Source organism: Sceloporus occidentalis, unplaced genomic scaffold (genome assembly GCF_023333645.1).
Source record: "Sceloporus occidentalis isolate IW3139 unplaced genomic scaffold, rSceOcc1.0.p SCAF_11, whole genome shotgun sequence".
Taxonomy (NCBI): Eukaryota; Metazoa; Chordata; class Lepidosauria; order Squamata; family Phrynosomatidae; genus Sceloporus; species Sceloporus occidentalis.
In genome coordinates, this window is record NW_028316991.1 from 4,392,839 (window position 1) to 4,418,786 (window position 25,948).

The 25,948-nt window shown below is 41.9% G+C and overlaps 1 protein-coding gene across 1 annotated transcript in view; it reads left to right on the forward strand.

Annotated features, from left to right (window-relative positions):
• The window catches only part of LOC149305461 (uncharacterized protein C8orf34 homolog), a 197,956-nt gene that overhangs the window by 34,565 nt on the left and 137,443 nt on the right, over positions 1 to 25,948 (forward strand). The window contains exons 6-8 of the mRNA XM_089477523.1: positions 418 to 590; positions 3,471 to 3,637; positions 20,504 to 20,639. Coding sequence (XP_089333649.1) covers positions 418 to 590; positions 3,471 to 3,637; positions 20,504 to 20,639 — 476 coding nt within the window. The remainder of the gene's footprint in view (positions 1 to 417; positions 591 to 3,470; positions 3,638 to 20,503; positions 20,640 to 25,948) is intronic.

The following is a 25,948-nucleotide window of genomic DNA, read 5'->3' on the forward strand; positions in this document are numbered from 1 at the left end:
AGGCAAGAAGCCCCTTTATCACCCCACACTAGTAGACTTCATGTCTCATTGTAGGCATAGATGTGTTGTCCCCTACACTTTGTTTAGGCTTCCATTGCACCTCTACCAGACCAACTTCTACATACTGGGGCAGTTTCTGGGGTGACACTCAGTAACCCCCTAGTTCCGGCACCCAAGGCAGCTGCCTGACATGCCTGGCACTAAGAGCGGCCCTGTATGTGACCCAGCATATAGCCCATTTGATGAGGTTCTACACACTTTTATCTTGCCTCTTCTTAACGTGGCACTTCAGTATATATTTTAAAAGCATGTTGATGGCAGGTTCATAAGTGGTTGTCTATTAGAGGAAGTTAAGGGTTAATTGTGTGATGAGCTGTAAGTAACCTTCCTTCATTCAGTTTCTCATTTACCGTTAAGGAGTCAAGAGCATTTAACTCGTCCCTTTTGAGACCCTGCGTTATTGGAGAATGGGTTGGCCGTGAAGACAATGACCCAGATCCACTGGCTGCTGAAATGATACAACCCCCTGTGCCAAGGAACAAAAATGAACAAAGGGAAGGGGAAGACGGTAGCAACTCTCCTGCAGGAAGGTATGTAAATAAATGAAAAATCAAGTTCATCACTTGCTGTGGTTAAATTAGATTTTGTATTCTTTGCATTAAATATGTTTGGAAGCGAATAAAAAAAACATTAAAATGCTCACAGCACTTAAATATAAGTAGTTTATTCACAAAGCCATCAACATTTTGCCTACTGGACCTTTGTCAAGATCACATATATACAGTATATATTTTATTACATGATGTTCTTTTATAATTAATTCAATTTTGAAATTGTAAAACATTCAAACAAAACATTTAATAATTCAGATTGTACGTTTCATGGATTCATTACTTGCCAGGTACTTACCATTTAATTATGAATATTTATTTTTATTAAATATTTAGTTATATAATAAAATATATAAAAATACTTTGTTTTGTTTCTGCAGTCAATTTACCATTATTTCGGTCATGACATATATATACTCATAAAGTAAAACCATTCCAACTACTGGACACCTCTTCATGTTCAGAAACTTAGCATGAAATCAAAGAAACATGGAAAAAAACACAATATCCTTAATATTAATGGTGTATTTCTGTTAAAGTTTTTAAGGAATTAGAACAAGTAAACAGCGGGTTGAGATGGGTATGTAGCTCTGCTATTATGTTTTTTAATATGAATTATAGCTGTGATACTGTAAAACAGACAATGATGAATTACCCCTAAACTGACTTTGTCCATGAGCTACATGAATAATTGTATATATAACCTTTGGGAACATTACATACATATTGTTGATGCCTTGCTTACATATAAAGGTTAAACGGTTCTTTTATTATTTTCTCACAATAAGTAAATTCTCTGCATTGGATAATAATATGATTTTATTTATTCTAGACTGCAGATTCTAGAATTTCTTATCAAGGATTTCTATACATCAACACGAAAAATAACTTTATAGTATGTGCTGCTGAACAAACCAAGGATAAACTATTTTACCTTGTATTCTGTATCTGTATCAATTGAATTATTTTTTATAACTCAAGCACAGCCTCAAAGTAATGTTTACAGTATAGCTTGTTTACTGGGTAATAACGTATAAAAGCACCACTAGTAAAGTTTTGGAGGATGCTTTCAATACAATTTTTATAGCATATACTGTATCTATGTAGATTGTGTTGGGTGTTATCAGATTCCGAGAACCTGTTTTTAATGCATAATATTGATGAAATTAGTCTGTAAATACCATTACATTGAGTTATTTAGAGCAATAAACTGTAAAATGGATGATATTGAAAAAGCTTAGTTTTCTCCCAGTGAGGTGAAGAGTTTATGGTTGAAACAGCATCCAGTAAAAAAATAAACAGAACTGAGATATAAACCCAAACGTTGTATTGATTCCTGAAAAGCAAGGCACTGTTTAATGCACAAACTCCAAGAGCCTAAGGAAACTATATATATAAACCTGTGTATTACCTACTGTAACACAAACCTCTTCCCTAGAGCTGTAAACAATATAACTATAGGGCCAAGGTATATAACATTTTAATTTACTTGTTAGTCTGAAGAAGGTCAGTCCCCTGTACCCTAAGCTGGCACTTCCATCCCCCTCCCCCACTGTGTAGGTATACACATACTCTCCCATTTACACTCAACTCTTTTTCACACACACTCCCACACCGATACCATTAATTACCTGGGTTTTGTCGCAGCCAGTTTAGAAATCGGTACCCTACCAGTCACGGTTGGGCTTCAATAAACCATTGTAAGAAATACTTTTAACTGCTCTTAGGAAAAAAAATTTCTTCATTGTTGGGTTTAATATCAAAGCAACTGAGTGGTAGGTCAGTAACAGCATACAGAGTTTCTTGCTCCTGTCCCTACTAATGTAGGTCCCACTCATGATAGCTACTCCCACTCAAGAGCCACCATCACAAAATAAAATATGTTATTAATATGAATTTGTTAATTTTTATTTAAAGGAAGACTCCCACCATCATATGCATCTCCTGTTTGCAACTGCACACCCATACTATGCTCACAGCCAGGTAGCTACAGAGGTGCCTTGTGCAAGAGTTTCAGGGGGTCTGATAAAGCCCCCTGCACATATGCACAGAATGTGCTCCAATCGATTTCAATGGGAGCACTTTCCTGACACGTATTGGCTGCTTCCTTGTTCTTTTAACTGCTTTGGTGGGATTGCATAGGGGCACTGCAGCTGTTCTGATGCCTTGCCAAAATAACTTTATTTCCATGCAATCTCAGCAGTCTTCCTATAAGAAACTCATGGCTGCCTCCCGCATTCCTCAAAGGCACAAAGTTTGCGCTTATACTTTCTGTTTCCTGTTCGTTTCCCCCTTGTGGCTGGGCTTATTAGTGGATCCCACAGCACCACATGGGCAGGCGAGAGCGACACCGTCAGCAAAAGGCATAGGTTCACTAATATGTACACTATGTTTTGTTATAGCATAGTCATTTGGGATAAAGTTATTTACTAACAAGATAGAGTAGTTAAACTGCATGTAGATGACCCGTTTTCCTCTGTAATCTGCCTTTTGCCTTCCAATGGTCCAAGGGAAAAAAGGCTTTGGACATGTGTAAAAGCTTTTGGGTGGGCCAGAATTTTGATAGATCAAGATGTCACCTAACACCAGGGTCCTCTGTGCTTTCGAAGGCTTGTGAGTAATATGTTAGCTCATTAAAGGATCTCAGAAATCTGTGGAGGCTGGTTGACATGGTCAAGCTACCAACGAAAACCATAGATATGGTAGAGAACAGGAGAACAGTGTATATAACAGCCATCTATTCTGTGGCCTCACCATCCACTTCAAAAAAGCAAACTAAGACAATGCATACAGATATGGTATTGAAAATCCCATCTTGATATCTTGAGTTCTGGAGATTTTACTGGTTTATCTCTTCAGTTTAAAGATGGAGCCAAAGAACAAAGGCCTGAAGCAGCAGCAACAACAGCATAAGAAGCTTCTTGCAGCCATGCTCTCACAAGACTCCTTTGATTCTGTACACAGCACTCCACCCTCGGTCACAGAAGAAGACATTGACAATGAGGATGATGCCATGGAACTGTTAGGTAATTTAGAATGTTCCTAATTTATTTATAGCCTCCATAGATAGTACAGCTACTAATTCTCATGTTAAGCAGGTCACACAGTGAAGCATAATGCATGCCTTTGACTTTGTAAGTATTAATTTCACATTACAATATTGGTATCTATTATCAAAATGGATGTTTTGTAAATTAATCTGTCCATACAGTTAAACTAAGTACAACGATCCTATTCTGTCTGTCTTTTTATTTCAGTTATCGTAATTCCTTAAGGCCTACATGGCTTCTAATAGTACAGAGTGGGTTTTTTTTCAAGCTGAAATGGGTTAATGTAAATTTTGTATAGTGGCTAAGTGGATATAAATATGTTTAGAATAGTAAATTAGCAGCATATTTTCTCATTGTTCACCAAGGCAATTGGCTAGATGTATTTTAATATCTTTATAACGTGCTTTATAAGTCATTTTAAGAGAGCACCAGTACCGTTAATTAAAAGAAAAATGTAATTTGGAATAAATTGTAAAAACAATAAGAGAAATGTATTAATCAGCTTGTTGTGTTTACCATCTTCTTATTTTTATGCTATATAATTTTGCATCTCTCAAATATAACTGATAGCAACACACTGCTAAAATCCACACTCACCCACGCCTTATGCCGTAAAAATAAAAGCTTCTCAAAACAGTTTACATACGGCTGCTGATGTGGCATCACCTTAAACATCCCTCTAACATCACTGAACCATCATCTGCTGAAAATAGCTCTTAAATGACCCCTGGGACTGGGGCAGTTTATTCATAGAGACCACTATATGCTTTTTTCTAGCTAATTTTTTGTATTAAAATTATTAGATATTACCTAATGCTAGTGATAACACTAATATCATGTAAATCTTGGATACTTTACTTACATGTGTGCACTTTTTCATAGATTATCCACCTTTTCCCATTGGGGCATTGTTATGACACTGTAATTTTTCTGTTGTATTTTTAAAAAAATGTAATAAACAATTACAAGTAAAACTAACAAACAGGAAAAGACAATGGATATTAGAGGCCGTTTTAAGAAAGGCTCTCCTTTTCCTAGTAAGCGACTGCTGTCTGGCCCTAGAGGCAGGCATTTGTTTATTGTTAGCAATACTTAGTTTTGCCAGCATATTCTCAGCTCCTTCCAACACATCAACTCTTTTTTTCCAATTAGCACAAAATCTTTTTCACATGGGGAATAGTGGTATATTACTAACAGTGTGGTTTGCTGCTAACTTTAACATTGCCAGGCCTCAAGGGTAGAATGAGAGTAACTAATTTTAGCACAGCAACTATAGACACAAAAGAGTACAAAAACATGACAGCCTTACAAAACTCAGACAAGAGTTTCGCAATCCCAAGGCTCTTTCCTCAATATGAGAAAATGTTGCAAGCTAAACAACCTTAGAACCAAAAGATAAACTTCCTATGTAGTTAAAACCAAAAGACTCGATAAAGTATTATATACTAAATAATATTCGTTAATGTTCTGACGGTTAATATACTTTTTTTATTTTGATCTATAATAAATAATTAAGTTTTAATTAGTAAAATGTAGTGATGCACAATAGATTAAGGAAAGTAGTGTACCCTCTTGTGGCCAAAGTATATACTGCAAAATAAAGTGAATTGCCATTAATGTACAGCAAAAACATTTTTGTTTGCACACATTTGACCTAGAAAGAATATTTATGTATTAAGTCATCCTACAGCATATAGACGTGTTGCTTTTCCCAAGTCTCTGCTTCCCTAAGGTCTTGTTTAAGACTCTTGTTCCTTGTTGGTCCTGTGCAGACTGTACAAGTGAAGATTCACCTGTTTTAATGGGTTGATCTGGACATGCTCAGTAAAATGTGAGATGAAGATAAATAAGCACCCACATTAATTGTAAATAAAAGGTCATCTGTCAGTGTAATAGTTAAGATTATGAATAAAATGCAAAAAATAACACTTGACACTTCTTTAGAATGTTTAGACGTCAATGTATGGGATGTTGTGATGAATTATATCCAGTATAGAAATGCACTCTAACCTATTTAGTCACTCAGGATCTCACAAGGGATGGCAATAAAGCTTTCTATGTCAGAGTTACTGGAGGAGATGGCAATAAAGCTTCCTCCCTCTGAGATATTGATGTACAGGAAGACTATTTTTGAGCTGGTATTCTTTTCTGAGGAATTGAAACATCTGCTACTTAAGACTCGAGTTTCAATAAACGTCGATATTTAAAAAGACAAATTGTGTATTTTTGTTTTTTTAAAATAGAGATTTTTTTGAGTTACCAGTTACATTAGCCTCTTCCTTTTTTAGGTACAGGAATTTAAATACGACCTAATCCAGAGGTAGAAGATAGTGTTCTATCAAAAGAGGAGAAAATATATGGTTTTATTTGAATATTATAATATTTATCAAAATGTTTCTATAAAATGTTTTAATTAAAATACATATACAGCACAAATATTCTTTTTTTTTCCGACCTTAGTGTACCACATTTCAATTTTCTACAAAAAGAGGGATAGGTCCTTTAAGAGCTTCATAGTTAAGGCACTAGACAAACCAAAACCAGATTCGGTGGAATTTTCTTTGGCTTCCAGAGAAATGTTTTAGTTGGCTATTAAGTGAAATAAAAAAATACGGTATATATCATGATGCACGTTTCAGCTTTAAACCTCTTTACAAAGTCAATAAATATGTGTCTATACATATCAGAAATCCTTCAGGCAGCACTGCCATCATTATTGATATATAAGCAACAGATTGAGTGGGTATGGAGTGATGTTGGCCAGTGGCCGACCTGGCATTTGCCCGGTGTCCCAGATGGCCAGTCCTGTCCTGTCTAAACTGCAACTGTCTAGTTGTCAGTGCAGAATTTGACAGGTTAAATGCTAATCTAAAGGTATTTGTGAACCTCAAACTCACCCTCTTGTATACATTGTACCACCTATCTTTTGTAATAATAATACTAATACTGACCGATATTGACCCTTTTCACTGATCTCACACTGTTCTCATTATACTGTACTGTATTTTCATCTACAGTTAGTTCTGTGTATGAAAGGATTTGGGAAGGGATGCAATGTTCAAACTGCGTACATCTGTGTCCTTTTTTTCACTCTATCCTTAGACGTGATTTTCTGCCCTGTTTAAGACACCGGATGATGAACATTATCAATATATAAACAGCTCATATCTACTTCTAGTAACCTTCCTCTATCTTTATTATGTATTATGTAATGAATCAAGATGAGATCTTTGTGAGTTTTGTTTTCACTTGGAATAATGGTTGGGACGATGGTTGAAGAAGGAGAGTGTGATTGAGGAGAGTGACAAATATTGATTAGTAAGTGTGAAATCAGTAAAGCAGAAAGCTTGAAGCCGAGAAATTGTTTTAAATTGATTGGAAATATCCTTCCAGGGATTATCAGTGATAGAGATAAGATAAGAAATACAAAAGAATCTAAAAATGGATTACAAAAAGGAACCATTATACTTATTGTAGGCTCATGTGTGTATATAATGCCAATTCTCACAATGATGCTTGTTAGGTCTTCTAGTTTTGCGCAACATGCAATAGGAGTGTGCAGCAGATATCTGATTAGTAATCCACCCTCTATTTGGGATTGGCATCTAGTGTCTACCTTCTGTTACTGTTTCTTTTATTATTTTAAGCTAGTTAAGGATATGATTGTACACTGTGTCAACGGTAGGACCCTTGGTCTGTGACAACTAGAGACTAAACGATAAGATTTTCCCATTTAAAGCAGCCTTTGGTTGAGCCTGCAGGTACCGTGCCAATTTTAACAGCTCCACTCAGAGCAACCAAAACCTACCGGCAAACCTAAATCAAAGTCCAAGAATAGGCCAAAGGGTCGGGCTGGCTTAATACCGTGGAAGGTCAGAGAACAAGCCAAGATCCTCACTATACAGGTTTAAGTAGGGGAAGAGGCTGAAAATGCTGTATGAGACCATGGCGTCACTATGTAAAGATGCAGTAGAGATGCCGAACGCTGATGCTCGTGAAGAATACGTTTAAAAGATGCAGAAGGAGTGTCTAGGCATAAAAGATTACCCTACTGGATTGGAGCAACCAGCAATCAGCGTTTAAGGCCCTGACAATAATAACTTGAATTGGTATTATATATATATATATGTCTTTGTGTCGTTTTTTTATTTTGCCTGCATTTGTGGATGTAGAAACAGACGTACGTGGCTGGAGCTATTCACACATACCTGTGAATTTTTGTACCTAAATGTACTGACCTAGCTCTCTGAGGCCATAAAGATGGAGGGCATTTATGACTCAACTACCCAGGTATTACTGGCTAGGCTGGATAGCTAAGTATTCCTTAAAGCAGAATTGATTAGATGTCTACTCCCTTCCCACTGCACAGCTGCTAAATTCATTCATACCAATGTATTGAGCTAAAATCCCTATTTGTTTATTACCGTCTTTTTAGCGCTTGCTATAAAATCACATTTATGTATCATTACAATTGCATGATCTGGTGATATTTTGTACTTTACACGTAGTTGTAGCAAGTTCTTTAGGGTGTTTCACGCTTTGTTGAATGCCCTGATAATAATGAAATATCAGTAAGTGTGTATATGACATAATTCCCTATTTCTGCGCTACAAACATATTATCAAATGTGACATAACGTAGATATTAAGGTTCCCACAGAATCAATACAGTAATTTCCATGTCATCAGCCAGTCACTAGAGAGCACTGTTGCTATTCTTCAAACCTATTGACTTACTTTATGGGACAGCACAGTGGTTACGAATATCATAAAGCCGGAAAAAATATGACTATAATGACAAACATAATAATGATAAACCTTTTTATATTTTATTTCTTCCTTACAGACAAAGGTTTTCGAATAAAAACATAAGCTATTTAAATAAGCATAACGTGGGCGATGTTGTTCGCCTGCATTAGTTTCAAAATGTGTGTGGGCTGAATTCAAACTAAGCAATTAAGATGGTTCAGTGACCCGGTATTATCAAGGTTCCACCGCTCATGCTACGGCTTGTTCAGTTCAGCAAACAGAAAATAGATTAACAATTGAAATGAATCCTCCAAATATTGTCTATGCCCTGGTTCCTGCAAAGGAGATGGCATTCAATGGATGGCTTTCTTTTTATAGCAAAGAAAGGGTTACATCAATATCACAGTCTGCTAATTGGATTTAAATTCACAACTTTTGTAGAAATCTTTTAGGCCGGTGCACCTAATTCCAAATACATAGAAACCATGAAACATGAGAGAAATAACGTGTTAGATCTTGGACATCAATTATAGTTTTCGAAACAATATTCTTAAGGTGAGGAATTATGTGTTGAACTTTTAAAGGATGCTTTAAGGTTTTTATTTTTATAGATGTTTTATAGATTTAACTGTATATAACCATTACATGTTTTTAATGTATTTAATGCACAGTTAAGCTTGAATCACTTTAAATATGAACAACTTTTAACGTAAAGAGACCAATGAAGAATGCATTTTTAATTACGTTGGAAATTATTTTTAAGCGTGAAGTGGTAAGCAGGAGATGCATTAGACCCGCAAGTCAAGGCGCTGGAAGGCATTGAGTGCAAGTGGATTTTCCGATAAATCCCAATATACATGCGCCCTGGAAAAAAAGCCATTCATTTAAGTATATTATGAGCTATTTATATATAAAGGGCTGAATAAAGAAATTGAGCCATTGGATCAGAAATAAACCTCATTAAGTCTTCGTGTAGACACCTGTAGAAGAATGATAATGGCGATACAAAACATATAATAAAAACAATATGGACTTACAAAATCACCAGGGATCACACTTAAAAGAAAAAAATACATAAAAAAATACATAATGAGAATGTATAAAATGCTTTATCGCCAAAATGAATAATGTACTATAGTAAAAACAAATTCTGGATAAAAAACACAAAACTACATCCTTCTATATAAAAAAGTACCAGAAATGAACTACAGTTATAAGCAAATTGACTTCTGAACGTTTTTATTTTGGGGTTTGTCGTTTGATCCTTGTGCTTTGTGAGAGAAACTCTGCAAAATGTGGGGATCTGGTAGGGATGGTCTCGGGCTTTAGAAAGAAGAGGCACACATTTTGCAACTAGTGCACCTTATACAAAATGCACTTTTGTTGTTATGATTTTTGTTGTATCACCTGCTATTTACTTAGTTTCACTTGAGTCTGAATTGTGTTGCTGAATTCTGCAGAAGATCAAAGCTGGAATTTGCATCAATTTTATTTTTGAGATGGTCAGCATATTTCCCATTGACGTCGTTTCAGACACGCTCCAGGTCAACAATACAGTAGTGAATGGTTCCGGGTAGTTCAAACCAAGGGCACCTGAATTGACTTGAGTTTTAGTCTCCAAATATGGGGCTTAATGAATAGACCCCTTTGACTTCTTTTCAGGTCAGTGACTTTTAAGTATTCATGCTGAGCCCATTTTAATAATAACATAAATTTTTGAAGCTGAAATACCTGCCAATCATTCTTAAGTGCTTATAAAGGATTTTCTAATGCCTTCATTTAATTAATTTTGTAAATTAACCTGAAATTCACATAACCTTTGGAACTTTAAATTGACTTTGTTTAGAGAGAACTATGAGTTTCTTGCTTGGTTGATGGTAGCATTTCCAGGTAAGACTTTTTACATATATTATGCTGTGCAGAGTTACAGTAAATAAGGCAAATGGAAGTTGAGTTCTAAACAAATCCAGTTACGAATTGTGACTGTCAGGCATCTGTAGATGGGTTTCTCCAGTCCGAGCGACAGACACTGTGAAATTGCCCAGTGATAATATGCCCCAACAACAATCTACTACTGTACCGCCTACGAAAATTAAGTTACGACTAGGTATAATCTCAAATTAATGCAAGCTAAAAAGAGCAAAACATGAAATTAATTGACACCTTAAATATTTTTTCTACTTGCGCATTGGTTAAAAGACATAGAAATCACAGTATACCTGGGAAATACTCCAGCTCAGTGTATTTAATCTACAGAGCAAGGAGCTGTGTTTGGCCACATGGACTACCTTCCCAGGCTTCCCTATCCGCACTCAGGTCCTGCCCCAACCCCATCCCCTTCTAATGCTTCAGGGGATAAATGCACCCACACACATTGCTAGCTTGCCCCCTGTAATCCCAGATCCACCCCATAGGAGCGAAAAGCTTAACTGAGCCAGCCCAGGGAAATTACCAGGAATGTACATAAATGCCACTTATATACATGAATAGAATTTCATTCTCTCCATAATCTCAAACATGGAAATTATGGACCAGCCAGATGGTGAACTAGAAGGCGCATGTGCAAGGCTAGCATGCACGTGGATTAATATCCAGTGCTCAGTTTAAAACTTGTTGCTTTAGACAGATGTTTATTTTGCGTTATGGAAATGCCAACATGTTGTTAGGAAGGTCCTGTAACAGTTTCTTGTCTAAAAATGTTCTCACATAGGGTTTAGCCTTTCGCTAGTGAGCACTAGCCTTCCGCTTAAAATTAAAGATCAATTCTCACACGGTTCAGGCTGAAAGTTGTCCAGTTTCTACACTACATATGATATGATAAGATATCCAATACCGTATCGCACAACACATCATGGCTCTTCATATGTTCTGACGACCTTGGTACCAGGACACAGACTCAGTCTTAGCACCAGACATCCAAATGCCTCGGTGGCCTGAATGCAGGGTGCGCTGGGAATAGACATATTCTCTATAAGGAGACAGGTATGAAGAGGTAGGAGCTTTACTAGGTGCAGATGCCCTATTGTTCCAACTCAAATCCATCTGCTCTTTTTCCTCCCATGATGTAGCAACTGTCTAAGAGTGCATCTTACCCAGTGTGAAGTCACAATGATTTTTAGATAAAACAGCTAGACAAGACAGAAAATGTGTTTTAAGATACAATTGTTTCAACACAATTAAGAACATCAAATTGGGGGGAAAAACAGGGTGGGGGGTAGTATTATTGTCTGGGGTGTCATTGAGTCTAGGACTAACCCTGCAGCAGGGTTCCTGCTTCCTGTGAGAGGGGAGAGCATTAAATAATCAATTCTTTCCATACTCCCCTTTTTGTTCATCAAACTTTTGATTATAGTGTCTGTTTCCATATTTAACACATTAAGTCTACTGAAAAAGTTTATAATGATATTTGATATGTGCTTTATTATGTTAATTATGGGAACAAAAACTTCACACATACAAAGCTAAATTGTGGAGGAAATGCCGCTATGCATTTTTTCCTTTAAAAAATAATTAACTTTTTCATGCTTGATGCCTGTATCAAGTAGAACTCTAGTTACATACAATAAAGCATATATGTGCTTTAGCAGGAGTTAAAACCACAGCATATATCTTGGACTATAATTCTCATTATCCATGGTGAGGGCAACTGCAGTCTACTAACCACTCTAGGGACGTGGTGAATTTAAAAAATTTCATCTTTGCTTAAAGTTTTTCTTAAAGCAATAAACAACATCTGTTTCCAACAAAACTGTTTTCAAGACAAAAATGAGAAAAAAAGTAGCATTATAAATTATATCTAAATGTAAAACGAGGCGTGCCCGACCGCCGGGGAAGATGGCCGCATGATCTGACCGCTCTGCCGCCGCTCGCAAAGATCTTATCGCTATCAAGCTCCATCCTATCATGGGCCGTTCTAGAAAGGTAGCCACGGATTCCCCTTCTCCGGGTGACCGGTCGCGGTCATCCTCGGCCTCGTTGCGGGAGTATTTCCGTACTCCCACGGACCTGGCCTCGAGGGCCGCTGAGGACCACGAGGCCGCCTCTCCGGCAAATTCCTCCTCTGTGGACGACTCGACATCAGCAGTCCCCTTACCTTCCGCATCTCACCCTCCCGAAGTGCTGCAACTTTTCTCATCTGCGCCCTGGAAGTCGGACTTCTCCACGCTCATTACGGAGCTTAAACAAGTGGTGCGTGACGAGGTGTCGGCTCTTCGTTCGGATTTAACCTCGCTGGAACAGAGGGTGCAGGTCCTGGAGGACTCCTCTTCCCGCCAACAGCGCACTGTGACGCAGGCTCAGCAATTGGGCGAACGGCACGCGACTTACCTGCGAGATCTTCGCCGCCGGGTCGAGGACATTGACAACCGGGGCCGGCGTCAGAATATTCGGGTACGGGGGGTGCCGGAATCCGACGCTTCGGAGGACATTTTGGCCCTGCTTTCCGAGATGTTCAATGGTCTTTTGAACAGATCACCCGACTCACCTGTGCCGATAGACAGGGCTCACCGGGCTCTCCGTCCTAGAGGTGGCCCAGGATCCCCTCCGAGGGATATCATCTGCCACCTGTCGGATTTCCGCTTGAAGGAAGAGATCATGGCCAATGCTCGGGAACTCGGTACCTGGCCGTTGCAGGGGCACCAGATTTCCTTTTTCAGGACTTGTCTGACCTCACCCTGCAGGCTAGACGGGCTCTTCGCCCATTAACCTCGGAACTTCGTCGTCTACAGATCCCGTATCGCTGGGGTCATCCTTTTGCCCTGGTGATCCGTTACGACAACAGATCCCTCATCATCAGGCATCACCCTGACGTTCTGCCTGTCCTCCAACTTCTGAACTTACCCAACCTGCGAATTCCGGATTGGGTCGATCTGGATGTGGTATCTGGCTTGTCCTCGAACCCATTGTCACAGTTGAGACGCCCTTCTCGCTCCGACCATGTTCGCCGGAGCCCTCCTCGGGGACAGTCCGCCCGCACCCCTGTTTCCCGCCGCCTGGGGGCCATTGAGGAATGAGTGGTCGTGAGTATCACAACTTCGCCCTGGCGGGTCCTCTTACCTGGATGGACTGTCTAGTTGCACTGCCTCACCTCTACACCGTGCAGTGGCTTCCACTCTCCGCGTCACTGGGCTTCGTTGGACTGCTGCTCGGTCACATCCTGGTTTATTTGTTTATTTGTTTCTGTTTCCCGTCGCCTTTCTGTTGAGTTTCCTTTACGGTTGACGACGCTACTACTAGTGGTTTCTGGGGGGCGGGGGGGGGGTGCCTATGGTTTCATATTCCACTCTGAGGGTTCATGTTGCCTGGGCCACCGCTTATTGCTCTGGCTTCGCTGCATATGGGATTTGCGTACTGTGTGGCGTTATATCTTCTATGTGCTGTGGCCCTCAAATGTAACTGTTTATGTTCTGCCTTTCGCTCTGGTTGCGGTGTTCCCTGGCCTATGCACTCTTACACCTCTACACATCTGTCGTTTCGGGGGGGGGCGTTGTGGGTCTTGGGGGGGGTTGGGTTTTTTTTTTTTGTTTTTTTTTTTGCTCTTCTCTGACTATCGCTGTTTGCCACCGCCTCATTTGTATGTACATATTGCCTTAGCCCCCATTCCTTGCTCTGGTCCCACTGTCTGTGGGGCCTGTGCACTGTGGGGCGCTATATCCTCTATGTGCTGTGGCCTCACAGGTAACTGTTTCTGGTATGCCTTCCGCTGGTGCGGTTTCTCCGCATGTGTGGGGACCCGCCCTGGTGGGCTCCCTTTCGCCTCTACGCACCTGCTGTTTCGGGGGAGGGGAGGGGCGGGGGGGTTTTTGGTTTGACGACTGTTTTCTTGCACACTGTTTTATATCTCGGGTGTGGCTGTGATTGTACTTTCTCCTGTTTCCTTGTATACCGATGCATGATGCTACCTCACTCGGGTGCGCGTATTGCCTTGCTCCTCCCTTATTTGTCCCGCTACCTATGTGAATAGTGTACTTTGTGGCTTTAAACCCACTGTGTGCTGTGGCCCTAATCTGCGCATGTTCCTGCTATACCTTTCGCCGGTGTGGTTTTAGTCGCTTATGCGGGGACCCGCTCTAGTAGCGGGATTTCCTGGCCGGTGCACCCTTACACTCCTGCACATCTGTCCTTTCAGTTCTCTTTTCCTTTCTTTTCTCTCTTTTTGTTCCTCCCCTGTTCCCCCCCCCCGGCCCTTTCCTATATATGCTACGACTTTGGTCGCATGTCTGGCAACGCCTTCCCCTGTGGCGCCCGTTGACTACGCAATGGGTGTCCCCTCCCCTCTTCATGGTTTCCCTTGTGCCCAGATTATTTATAGCTGGTTCGTTAGCGTCGGTTCGTTTTGGTTTTTACGGTTTTCTTTTCTCTAGTTTTTGTTCGCGGTTCTCCCTCTGTGGTGGGTCTTGCCCCTACACAGTGACGCCATTCGTTGCCGGGTAGTGGTCCCCGGCAGGCGTAGTTTGTGTCTGTTTTCTTTCCCGCCTTTCCTTCGCTTCCCTTCCGGCCTCTTTCCCCCCTCCTCCCTCGCTCTTTCCTTGTTCCCCCCTGGTCCTGTTCTTGTGCGTTTCCTCCTCGTTCCCCCCCTGGTCCTGTTCTTGTGTGTTTCCCCCTCGTTCCCCCCTCCCCCCCCTTTTTTTTCTTTCTTCTTTCTCTCTCTCGCCTTCGTTATTCCTTCTCTTTCACGTCTCCTTCTCTCTGATTTTCCTTTTTCTGTACTATGGCGCCTCCGGCCTGTTCCGAGCTCGCTTTCCTGTCTCTCAATGCCCGTGGGCTTAACACCCCTGAGAAACGTTCCTCCCTTTTCCGGGACTTGAAAAAGAATCGGATTGATGTTGCCTTTCTACAGGAGACTCACTTTTTTGGGCCTAAGGCTCCCAAGCTTCAACATCGGCTCTATCCCACCGTTTTCGTGAGCAACAACCCCCTGCCCAAATCTAAAGGAGTAGCGGTGCTTTTCTCCAGCCGTGTTCCCTTTACGGTGCTGGACACTCGTGTTGATCCTGAGGGGAGATTTCTGTTGGTGAAGGGGACAATTTTGCAGCAGGTGTACACCTTTGCGAACGTTTATCTCCCTAATCGGGGACAACATGTTGCTCTCCGTGCGGTCCTGCGTGAGCTTGACCTTTTCCAAGAGGGTTTATTGGTTTTGGGAGGGGACTTTAATGTGGCTCTGCACCCGGCGCTTGACGCTTCCGCGGGTTGCACGCGGACTCCTCGACATGTCTTGCGGAAGCTTCTCTCTCTTCTCACGGATCGTAAATTGGTTGATTGCTGGAGGGCTTTACACCCCGCTGTTAAGGACTACACTTTCTTTTCTGCGGCTCACTGCTCCTACTCTCGCATTGATAATTTTTTGATTCCATGTCAGTTTGCCCCGTTTCTCCGTAGCTCCGCTATCGGGATCGCCACTTGGTCCGATCATGCCCCTCTCTCCCTCTCTCTCTCCTCTTCTCTGACCCGCCCCTCTGGGCGTTCCTGGCGTCTTAATGAGTCTGTCCTAACGGATGCCGCGCTCCGTGAGGAGACTTCCCGCGTCCTTGAGGGATATTTTGCTGACAACTTAGTGTCGGGGACCCCCTTATTGACTGTGTGGGAGGCGCACAAATGTGTGGTTCGGGGCCACCTTATTAGCGCCTGTTCCCATCGTCGCCGCCGTGAGGCAAAGAGGATTGAGGAGCTCTATGGGCAAATCGCTGTAGCTGAGCAGGCTCACAAATCCTCCCTGTCGGGTGAGGACCTCCAACGTCTATTGGCTTTGCGGGGGGAATTGGCCTCCCTTCTTAACTATAACATGCAGCGTTCCTTTCTGAAAACGAGGGCCTTGTTTTACGAACATGGCAACAAACCGGGTAAGTATTTGGCACGGGCTCTTCGTGCTAGTCGGAAATCTACCTATGTTTCCACGATCCGCTCCTCTGATGGCGTTTCTAAGTCTCTCCCAACAGACATTGCCGAGTGTTTTAGGGATTACTATGAGGGCTTGTACAACCTTCGCTCAGACGCCGGCACTTCGCGCTCCCCCACTGGTGTCTCCCTGGCCCGCTCCTACCTGGAGAGGGCGATTGGTAGGAAATTGACGGCGGAGGAATCTTCTCCTCTGGATTCCCCAATCACCTTATCAGAATTTACACTGGCCCTCCGCTCCTCTCCACCTGGTAAATGCCCTGGCCCCGATGGGTTCCCTTTGAGGTATTACACCGTCTTCCAGGAGCTTTTGGGTCCTCACTTTGTGAGGGCCTTTAATTCCATTCTAGATGGTGGCCGTATCCATGAACATACTCTGGCGGCCTCAATCGCCGTGATTCCTAAGGATGGTAAGGACCCCGCGCTGTGCAGTAGCTATCGCCCTTTCTCCTTACTGAACGCCGATTTGAAGATTTTTGCAAAGATCCTGGCCAACAGAATGAAGCCTCTCATGCCCCTGCTGGTTCATCCCGATCAGACCGGCTTCATTCCAGGCCGGGAAGCTAGGGATAGCACTATTAGGGCCTTATCCCTCATGCATTATGCCCAACACACCTCCACGCCAGCCATCCTGCTGGCCACTGATGCGGAGAAAGCATTTGACAGGGTGGACTGGGGCTTCTTGATGTCCACCCTCACTCATATGGGCTTTGGTCCTGGGCTGCTCTCCTGGGTGAACTCCTTGTACACCACTCCCTCTGCTCGTGTTCGCGTTAACAGTTCCTTTTCTGACCCTTTTTATATTCGTAATGGGACCCGGCAGGGTTGCCCGTTATCCCCTCTTCTTTTCGTGCTTGCCCTGGAGCCCCTACTCCAGGCTATCAGGCTGAACCCTGACATCAGTGGTCTTCGCATCGGGGGTGCTCACCATAAGGTGCTGAGCTATGCCGACGATCTACTGTTTGTAGTCACCTGTCCTCCGGTCACCCTCCCTAATATTATCCGGGAATTTTCGACCTACGGTATGCTCACCAATTTTAAAATTAATAATTCCAAATCGGAGATCCTCAATGTCACTCTCTCCCAGACTGTCTCGTCTCACCTGCGGTCCTCTTTTCCCTTTGCGTGGTGCGACGCTAAACTTCGATACCTAGGGGTTTGGCTTTCTCCTGACTTCTCCCACCTCTTCGCCAATAATTTCTTACCCCTTCTCACCGCGCTTTCCGATGATTTTCGGTCCTGGAGGCGGTTGTCGGTCTCCTGGGTCGGTAAGGTTAATATCATTAAAATGAACATCATGCCCCGTTTACTGTATTTGTTCCAGACCCTCCCTATTGCTGTCCCCCCTTCCTTTTTTGCCTCTCTTCGAACTTTGTTTCTGCGATTTGTATGGAATTCTCGGGCCCCTCGGATCCGCTTCTCCACTTTGATCCTTCCTAAGTCTCAAGGCGGTTTAGCTTTGCCTTGCCCCCGCTCTTACTACAGGGCTTGTCACTTACTCCGAGTCCTGGAATGGTCCCATAATCCTGGTCATAAGCAATGGGTGGGGGTTGAGTCTGCATTGCTGGGTCTTCCTGGCTTTCGATCCCGACGGCCCGGGGGGTTGCGCTGCCCCATCCTTTCATTAAGGCTACCTTGGACACCTGGCTCTCCATCGTGCGACGGACCAGGTTGTCCACTATTCCCTCTCCCCTGACGTCCTTACTTCTCGAGGCCTTCAGCTCTGGCTCTCCCCCCTTTATGGGGCGTTGGGAGTCTGACCTACAGATTGTCCTCTCTCCCGAGGAATGGGAGAAGATCTGTGTCCTTACTCATCGTTGCTCTAGGAGTAACGGGGACCAAGAGATATGTTATAAATTGCTGGCCCTTTGGTATCGGCCTCCCTCTGTTCTCTCCGCTTACCGCCCGGATGTACCAAACACCTGCTGGAGATGTGACGCGGTCCCAGGCTCTCTTCTTCATTTGTGGTGGCTCTGTCCACGTATCGTTCCCTTCTGGTCTTCCATCCACCTTCAGCTGCAGCACTTTACGGATAGGGCCATACCGTTCACGCCGGAATTTTTTCTTCTTTTTCACATGCAGTATTCTGCCTCCTGGTTCCGGAAGTCGGTCCTTCGCCATCTTCTCACTGCGGCCAAGGCGTTGATACCCCTACATTGGGGCTGCTCCGCCCCGCCTACTCTTAAGGAATGGATTCTCCGAGTGGAACAGACCCGGGTATTTGAGGAGTTCCACCTCACTGCGATCGGGGCGACTGAGCGATATCAACAGACATGGTTCTACTGGTTGGGATTTGTGTCTGGTCCTCTGGCCCGTTCTCTCCTTACCTAGTCCTTGTGCTCTTCTGTCTCGCCCTCTCCTCTGTGATTATGCCTCCTGTCCTTTTCTTCCCCTCCCCTCCCCTCTTTTTTTTTTTTTTCTTCTCTCTCTCTCTCTCTTACTCTCCCCCCTTGTTTTCCCTTGGTCCTGTCGCCCCCGTCCCTTTGTTGTCCACCCTTCCTTCCCTTTCTTACCCCTTCTCCCCCTGCTCCTCCCCCCCCTGCCCATGATACTTACCGTCCCTTTAAGCGTTTCAGGTTTTCGGCTTAGTACCGCAGTTGTGCCCTGCGATGCATCGTACAGGTTACTTCCCTTGGCCTACCCTGACTGGTTATGGCCGTATACTCACCTGGTCTGGCCTATGCTTAGTCCGAGCATGGACTGGATACCATTAGTTGGCCATCTCGATTGGTCTTTCCAGTCCTCTTTTCTCCTCTCTCACGCCTCCTCAACCCACGGTACGCTTTGTCGCTCCTGCTTCCCGTGATTTTAGCACCATTGCGGGCCCTCTGTGAGTGCTGCCACTCCCATAGTGGAGCGCCTTTCCGAGCTGCGACTTCTGCATTTTTTTTTATTTTTTTTTTTCCTGTATATTTAATCTACGCCGGACTTGTGCCTAGTCCCGGGGCTTGTTGTTGCCTCTCGGGCCCTCTCCCACTTGGTGTTGTGTTGGATGCTGTAATGTCCTGTACTGTACCTTATTGCATTGTACCTTGTCCTTCCCACCCTTCCCTTTTTTCCTTTTTGTATCCCTCCCCAAAACTTTTGAAAACGAATAAAATTTGATTTACCCACTAAATGTAAAACGAAGTACAACTAAGTCTGATGGATCAGTGTGCGCATAATAATTCCATTATGTGGCTTTTCTGTTTCATTTGGGTGTAAATGGTAGGTATGGGATTGTCGGGTCTTAACGAAGTCTTAGGCCCTTTGATAATTAAACAGTGTCTGTCAAAAAGCCAGGTCATTTCAATTGATAGAGCAGCATGGGAAAACGGCGTTGCCAAAAGATTTCCTTTTCTGTAGTGTTGAGAAGAGGGCACATCGATGCATGGCGTTGGGTTACCAAGGTGATCAGGGTGGTAGACATTCATATAGCTGCGGAGGGCACAGGTCCAGAGGAGATCTTAAAGACTTTAAAAAGAGGAGACCACAATGACTCGACTTTAAAGTCTATTTCTTGGAGAGACAGGTGGTGCTTGAAATATTGCTACAATAAAATCTAGAAAACATAAGTATGCTGTTTATTAAGACTTATGTCTGTCCTGTTATATTCTCGAAGGTTCAAATGTTTAAAGAACAACATACGCCGAGAAAACTAGTTTTTATAATCATTGCCACTATTTTGGATAAAGTGTTTTATCTGAAGGACAATTGGAAATTATTGAGCAATTCATCAAGGGCTGTCTAAATCTTAATGAATAATCACTGCATTACGGATGCTGAGGAAACAAATGTGAAAACACTTCTCTTTTAGTCTGCGTTTCCCCAGGAAAGCCTTGAATTGAAGTGTGTTTCTCTTTCAGCTTTACATTGACTTCTTCAGCAGTGCCATGTCTGTAATATATTTAATGCATAAAGACGGAATTCTTTTGGAAGCCCTTTTATATCATTCATTATTTGATCGTTAGGCTTATGAATAACAGAAGAGTGAATGTTGCATTCAAAAAGTTACCAAAAGAAAGACCTTTAACACCTTTTACTTGCCAAAAAACTTAATTAATGATACGTCCTGGATTGTATATATGTTTGGAAGTCAAGCTGAGAAGTTAGTTTCCTAAGACAAACCAAAAACTTCCCATTGTGTGTGCTTTCCATGTCCTTGATTTCAATTGCATGTAAATATTCAAAGTTTTAATTCAATTCTACAATTTTTTAGAGGACCTTGATGATCTTCGAATGGAAGGTGTTACAAGCCTGATGCCATCTGGAAGCAAATTCAGTCAGGGACGGAGTACTTACACCACCGAGCCTCAAGCAAAAGTCACTTTAAACATCTGCTCAAGGTGTGCAAGGTAAAAATAGTAGAATAACCAACAAAGGGCAATTGGTTTATAACCAGTGTTATCCAGCTCTGTTTAGGAGAGCTCTCTATTGTCAAACTAGTAATGGAATCATATGGGCTTTACAAGAATCTTTGAGTGTTTTTCTAACCAGCAACCTATCAGTGCCTGCTTCTGTATCACATAACAATTAAACATTCCCTGAGAAATGATGAATGCAAATTAAGGTTTTTGTCAGGGTTTTTGCACTAGGAAGGTTTTTTCTACTGCTATAGTTGGTTATTTAGGTGTTACATTCAGTAGTGTAGGTAAACAGCACCTAACAGCCAGGGCCTGGGGCTCTCCCCGAGTGAAGCACGGAATCTTAGGGTCTCCGGGTGACTACCGGGAAACTTCGGGTTGTGGAAACATTGTTGCGTCATGCCCCACTCCTCACCCATTTCCACTCCAACAATGGCGTGAGTCTTGTGACATCAGCGGGATGCCCGTTGACAGAAAGTTCTCAGGTATGGTGCCTAGACTCAGGAGTGAGAGTGCTTAAGTTTTTGGGCATAGGGCTTTTTTGCCTGTATTAGCTTTGTATTTATGCTGTCAGATGAAAAGTACTACTTACTTCTTACTAATTGGCATCTGTGGCAGGTGCTTGAAGAAGACATGTTGGCCTGCTCCTGTGTCTAGGTAGGTATAGAGAGAAGTCCACCTTTTTTTGGAGGAGCTCAGGCAGAAGGTGGCTAGATTGGCTTCCAGAAAAACACCTTTTACTTCTGATGCCTGTACATATTTTTTAGATGATTCCATCATTACCTGGAATGGTGTATATAAGACTTGGGCGCCGGCCTTTGTTTTTGTCTTCCTGTTCAGTTTGTCCGAATATCGTTTTTTCTTTGTTTTTTTAAGGGGTAAATACGGGGCTACGCAGCCGCTTTGGCGACAGGATTTTAAATGTCCGTACGAGCATCTCTATTGGTTGCCTGCATGGGCCTCCTCTGCCATCAACCAATGAAGTACACCTTCAATGCCGCGATGGTGTCATACAGTGGCATTGCAGGGGTTAATATTTGTCCCCACAAGCTTGTGGGAACTGAATATCAGTCAATGCTGTGCTCCAATGGAGCATCAACATTGAAAGAGTTAAAAAAAATAAAAATAAAAATCATAAAAAAAGTCCAGAGTGCTTCCAGGTCAAATGCTGTAAGTCTGGTAACTGCAGCAGTTAAAAGCTGCTGTAGAACCAATCAAAAGTGGGCTGATGATGATCAGATCACTCCTGGCCAATAGGAGTGATCTGATCATTATGGCAGCCCCTGGATGACCCTGCCCTAGAAAGAGAGAGGGGCCATCTAGGGTAATTATGAAAAACCAACAAATTATTAATAAAAAATACATAACTATTACCTCATCACTTGTCAGTGGCATTTTAATTCACTGATTATTGATCGGTCTCCCTGATCGATGTCAGCGGCCTAAACCTGTCACTTACAAGTAATCTGATAAAAACATATTTTAAAAAAGGTTAAAATTGAAATGCGCACGTTCCAGTTTTGGCTCCACAATATCTGAGAAACATGACTTATCTATGCATCTATGCATCGCTGTACTCGGGGGGTGTTTCTAAATACAAATCACAAGTTGTTTAAATAATTTCATGTACCCAGGGGAAAAAAATACTGAAATTTTAACCTATGAAAATCTTCTCAAAAGTCGGGGGTCGTCTTATACGCCGGGTACTGAAACTTACCGAGCCGGAGAATCACGATTTCTCACAAAGCCACGTATCTCTAGGGGAGGGCCGAGCGGAGAAGCCGCCTCTCCTGGGCCGGTCTTCAGGGCCGCGCCGAGGTAGGTGCAAGATCGTGATCTCCCCAACTAGCCCTGATCAGCGGGCACCCGATGAGCAGGGCTGGTTGGGGAGATCACGACCTCCCTCTAACTAGCCCAACATTAGGGAGCTCGAGGTCTGGCACTTCAGACCTCGGCTTCCGTGCTCCCTAATCACTACGCGCCGACTATAGATGCAGAGCGCGGGGATGACGTCATATCCTGGCGGTCAGCATCAATTGCCGGCGCGTAGCCATGAGGGAGCAGTAAAGCAGAGGTCTGAAATGACAGCCCTCACACTCCCACAACTGGATGGAAGATAGAAGATGAGAAAGGTAAGAGATGGGGAGAGAGGGGCAGGGTATGTGTCTATATGTGTGTGTAAGGTCAGTGTATGTGTATGGTCAGGTGTGTGTAAGAGCAGTGTAGGTTTGTGTGTTTGTAAGCTGGTGTGTGTGTATATATATATATATATATATATATATATATATGTGTGTGTGTGTAAAGGCAGGGGTGTGTGGTGAGGGCAGTGTATAAATGTGTATTATGGACAGGCGTATGTTAGTATGTGTAGATGTAAATATATGTGTGTGTGTGTGTGTAAGGGCAGTCTATGTATGTATATGTCTGTGAATGGGCAGTGTATGTGTATGGACAGGTGTGTGTAAGGGCAGTGTATGTGTATATGTGTGTTTGTAAGCTGGTGTGTACGTGTATATGTGTGTAAAGGAAGGGGTGTGTGAGGACAGTGTATGTCTATACATGTGTGTGTGGACAGGCATATGTTAGGGAGAGCTGACCCACCCAATCCAAGCAGGCTTTGTATACAACCAGCCAGTCACCGGTAAGGTACATCGCTTGGCGTGATTGGCTGGTTGTTGTATACTGGGTAGAGGGGTAGTCTTATACGGCGAGTATAGCCCAAACTCTATATTTTAACTGGAAAAGTTGGGGTTCGTCTTATACGCCCAGTCGTCTTATACGCCGGAAAATACGGTACTGTGTTTGGATAGAGTGGGTTTGTTAAAAATGAAAAAAAATATTTTTACTGCAATGTTTAGGACAGACTGGCACTAAAATAGTTAAATCAAAAGTGTTAAAATGCCCCAATTAAAATACTTTGGGATGTCATCTTTCAAAAAATATATACTTTTGTTGAGCAGTTTTTCTTTTTTCTGGGCACTATTGGGGCGCAAATCCCAAGATACCACATTTAAAAAAAAATCTTGTTTAGAACAGCGACACACGTCATTCATATTTAACCCTGTAAGTGCCAAAATAAATGAAAATACCCGGCATATGAGGTGTTTTTTTTTTCCATTCGCACTGGTTATATTAAGTTTTTATAGGTGAAACTGTGAAAATATTTCCTTTTTTCCTAATTTCTAGATTTTTTTTAGATATTTTTCATACTTAATGATGGTTTATATATCTAATTATTATTTCAAAAGAAAGCCCTACTTGTGCTGAAAAAAAAATATGACTTGTGTGGGTGCACCAATTGAGAAGAGAGAGAATTTACAGTTGAAGAAAGACATAGCAAAAACACAAAAATTGGTCTGGTCTTTTAGGGCAAATGTAGTAACAAAAACCCGGTCCTGAAGGGGTTAAATTCCATTCACCTTTAATACAAACTCACCATTTTTTTCCACAGCAACCACCTACAAAACATTTGCCAGTTATGAGATAATATTTGGACCTCCTGATCGGCTCCAAAAGTTTGTAAATAAAGCAGCTGTTCGGCCTGTATTTATGTTTTAAGAGTACCTATATCTTTCTGGAATGCTTACCGTGTGTTTATAAACTGGTATATTCCTTTTTGGCACCTATGAAATACATACAGTATATTTTGATTGCAGGATCATCTAAAGCCATCTCATAGCATCAGTTCAGAAGTATAGACCTTTACTCAGGCACATCATTTATCTTTATTGCCAAAAATATTTTTTCACCCTAGACTTAAAGGGACACTCCGGTGACTCATACAATCCCACGGACCAAGAACGCATATAAAAGTATTTTAATAATAATAATAATAATAATATACTAGCACGTTTAATAGTAATATACATTTAATGTTATTGATAATGATGGAGAAGTATTGGTTCGGGTTTGTGCATTTTTTATTTTAGGCAACATTACCATTCAATCAGCTGGTAGTTTTGAGACGTTCAGAATAGCAGCAGCTAATGTTCCATAGTACAATGTTAGATCAGAGGGAGGCTACTGTTGGCTCTGCACACGCAGTCGGATTATAGCGTTCTTTATCCCCAGCCAGCCGAGCCATTTCAGCAGATGTTGGAGTTGATTTTAGTTTTAAGTGAGCACTTTGGCTTTCAAATACCTTTTAGACACATTTTTCACTGTACTCACTAAGTTCAAAGACAGGTCTTCCATTAGGCACAGAGTGTGCTTTTTCCCAAGAAAAAATAAATTTTTATTAGTATATTTTTATTCATTATATTAGAAGATGCTTCACCTTAGGCACCGTAACGGAAAACTTCCATACAGATTTTCTACAAATGCTGCAACACAGTGAATCAAAGCCGTGTATATCACCCGATGCTGTAATTATGAGACATGATATTATACAGATGTGATATTGCTTCACATTTTCCACAGGGCTTCCATTGGTGAGAAGAAACATATTGCTTGAATATTTGATCTTGCACCACTGATGTCAAATGCCTTACGTTTTGGTAATTGGAATAATAAATAACCCTTTATTTCTGTGGGCATTGGTGAATACTACCAGAAACCACTAAATGGATTGACTTGACATAAAGGGGAAGTATTCAATTCCAAATTATCCTTGGTCATTTTTGTTGATTTTATTTTTTTGAAAGGCCCTTTTCCAAAGGCTGAAGATGTGGACTTGATGATGTTAGATAGGAGGAACATCATATGGTGTTTTCTAAAACATGCCTTAAATATTTTTACCGGTTGTGTTCCTTGGCCAGTGGGTTGAACAGTGGTATCCACTATTTAGATATCAAGTAACAGGGGAAGGGGGTAGGCAGGTTTTTATTGTAAAATTTTTTTCCAATTTAATGTATTGGATAAGTGGAGAAGTTAGAGAATTTAGACCCAAGGAGTTTGCACACCCAGGTACAATGTACTAAAATATTGTACTATAATTGGAGCCCCAATGGCTAGTTTTATTGAATTTTTCACCTACAGAATAGCTAGATGCCAATCTATCTAAAGCCCAAAGGTCTGGAGTATAGGAGTATGAGTCTGAGTGCAAGTAAGAGCTCAAGCTCTTCTTCCACTTTAGTAGGTTGGTATTCTTACTTGTCATACAGAGAACCTTATGTGGCTGTTGAATTCCGTTCATGTTGTGCCACTGGCTGGCTTCCTCATCTCTAGAGGATATTATTCTTTTAATTCTAATTTTTCTCTAACAGAATAGTCCTCACAGCTATCTGTACAAATTTATGAGAAAGGGTTTTTTTATGTATGGGTTTTGATTTGATATATCATGTATGAAAAGCAATGGATAT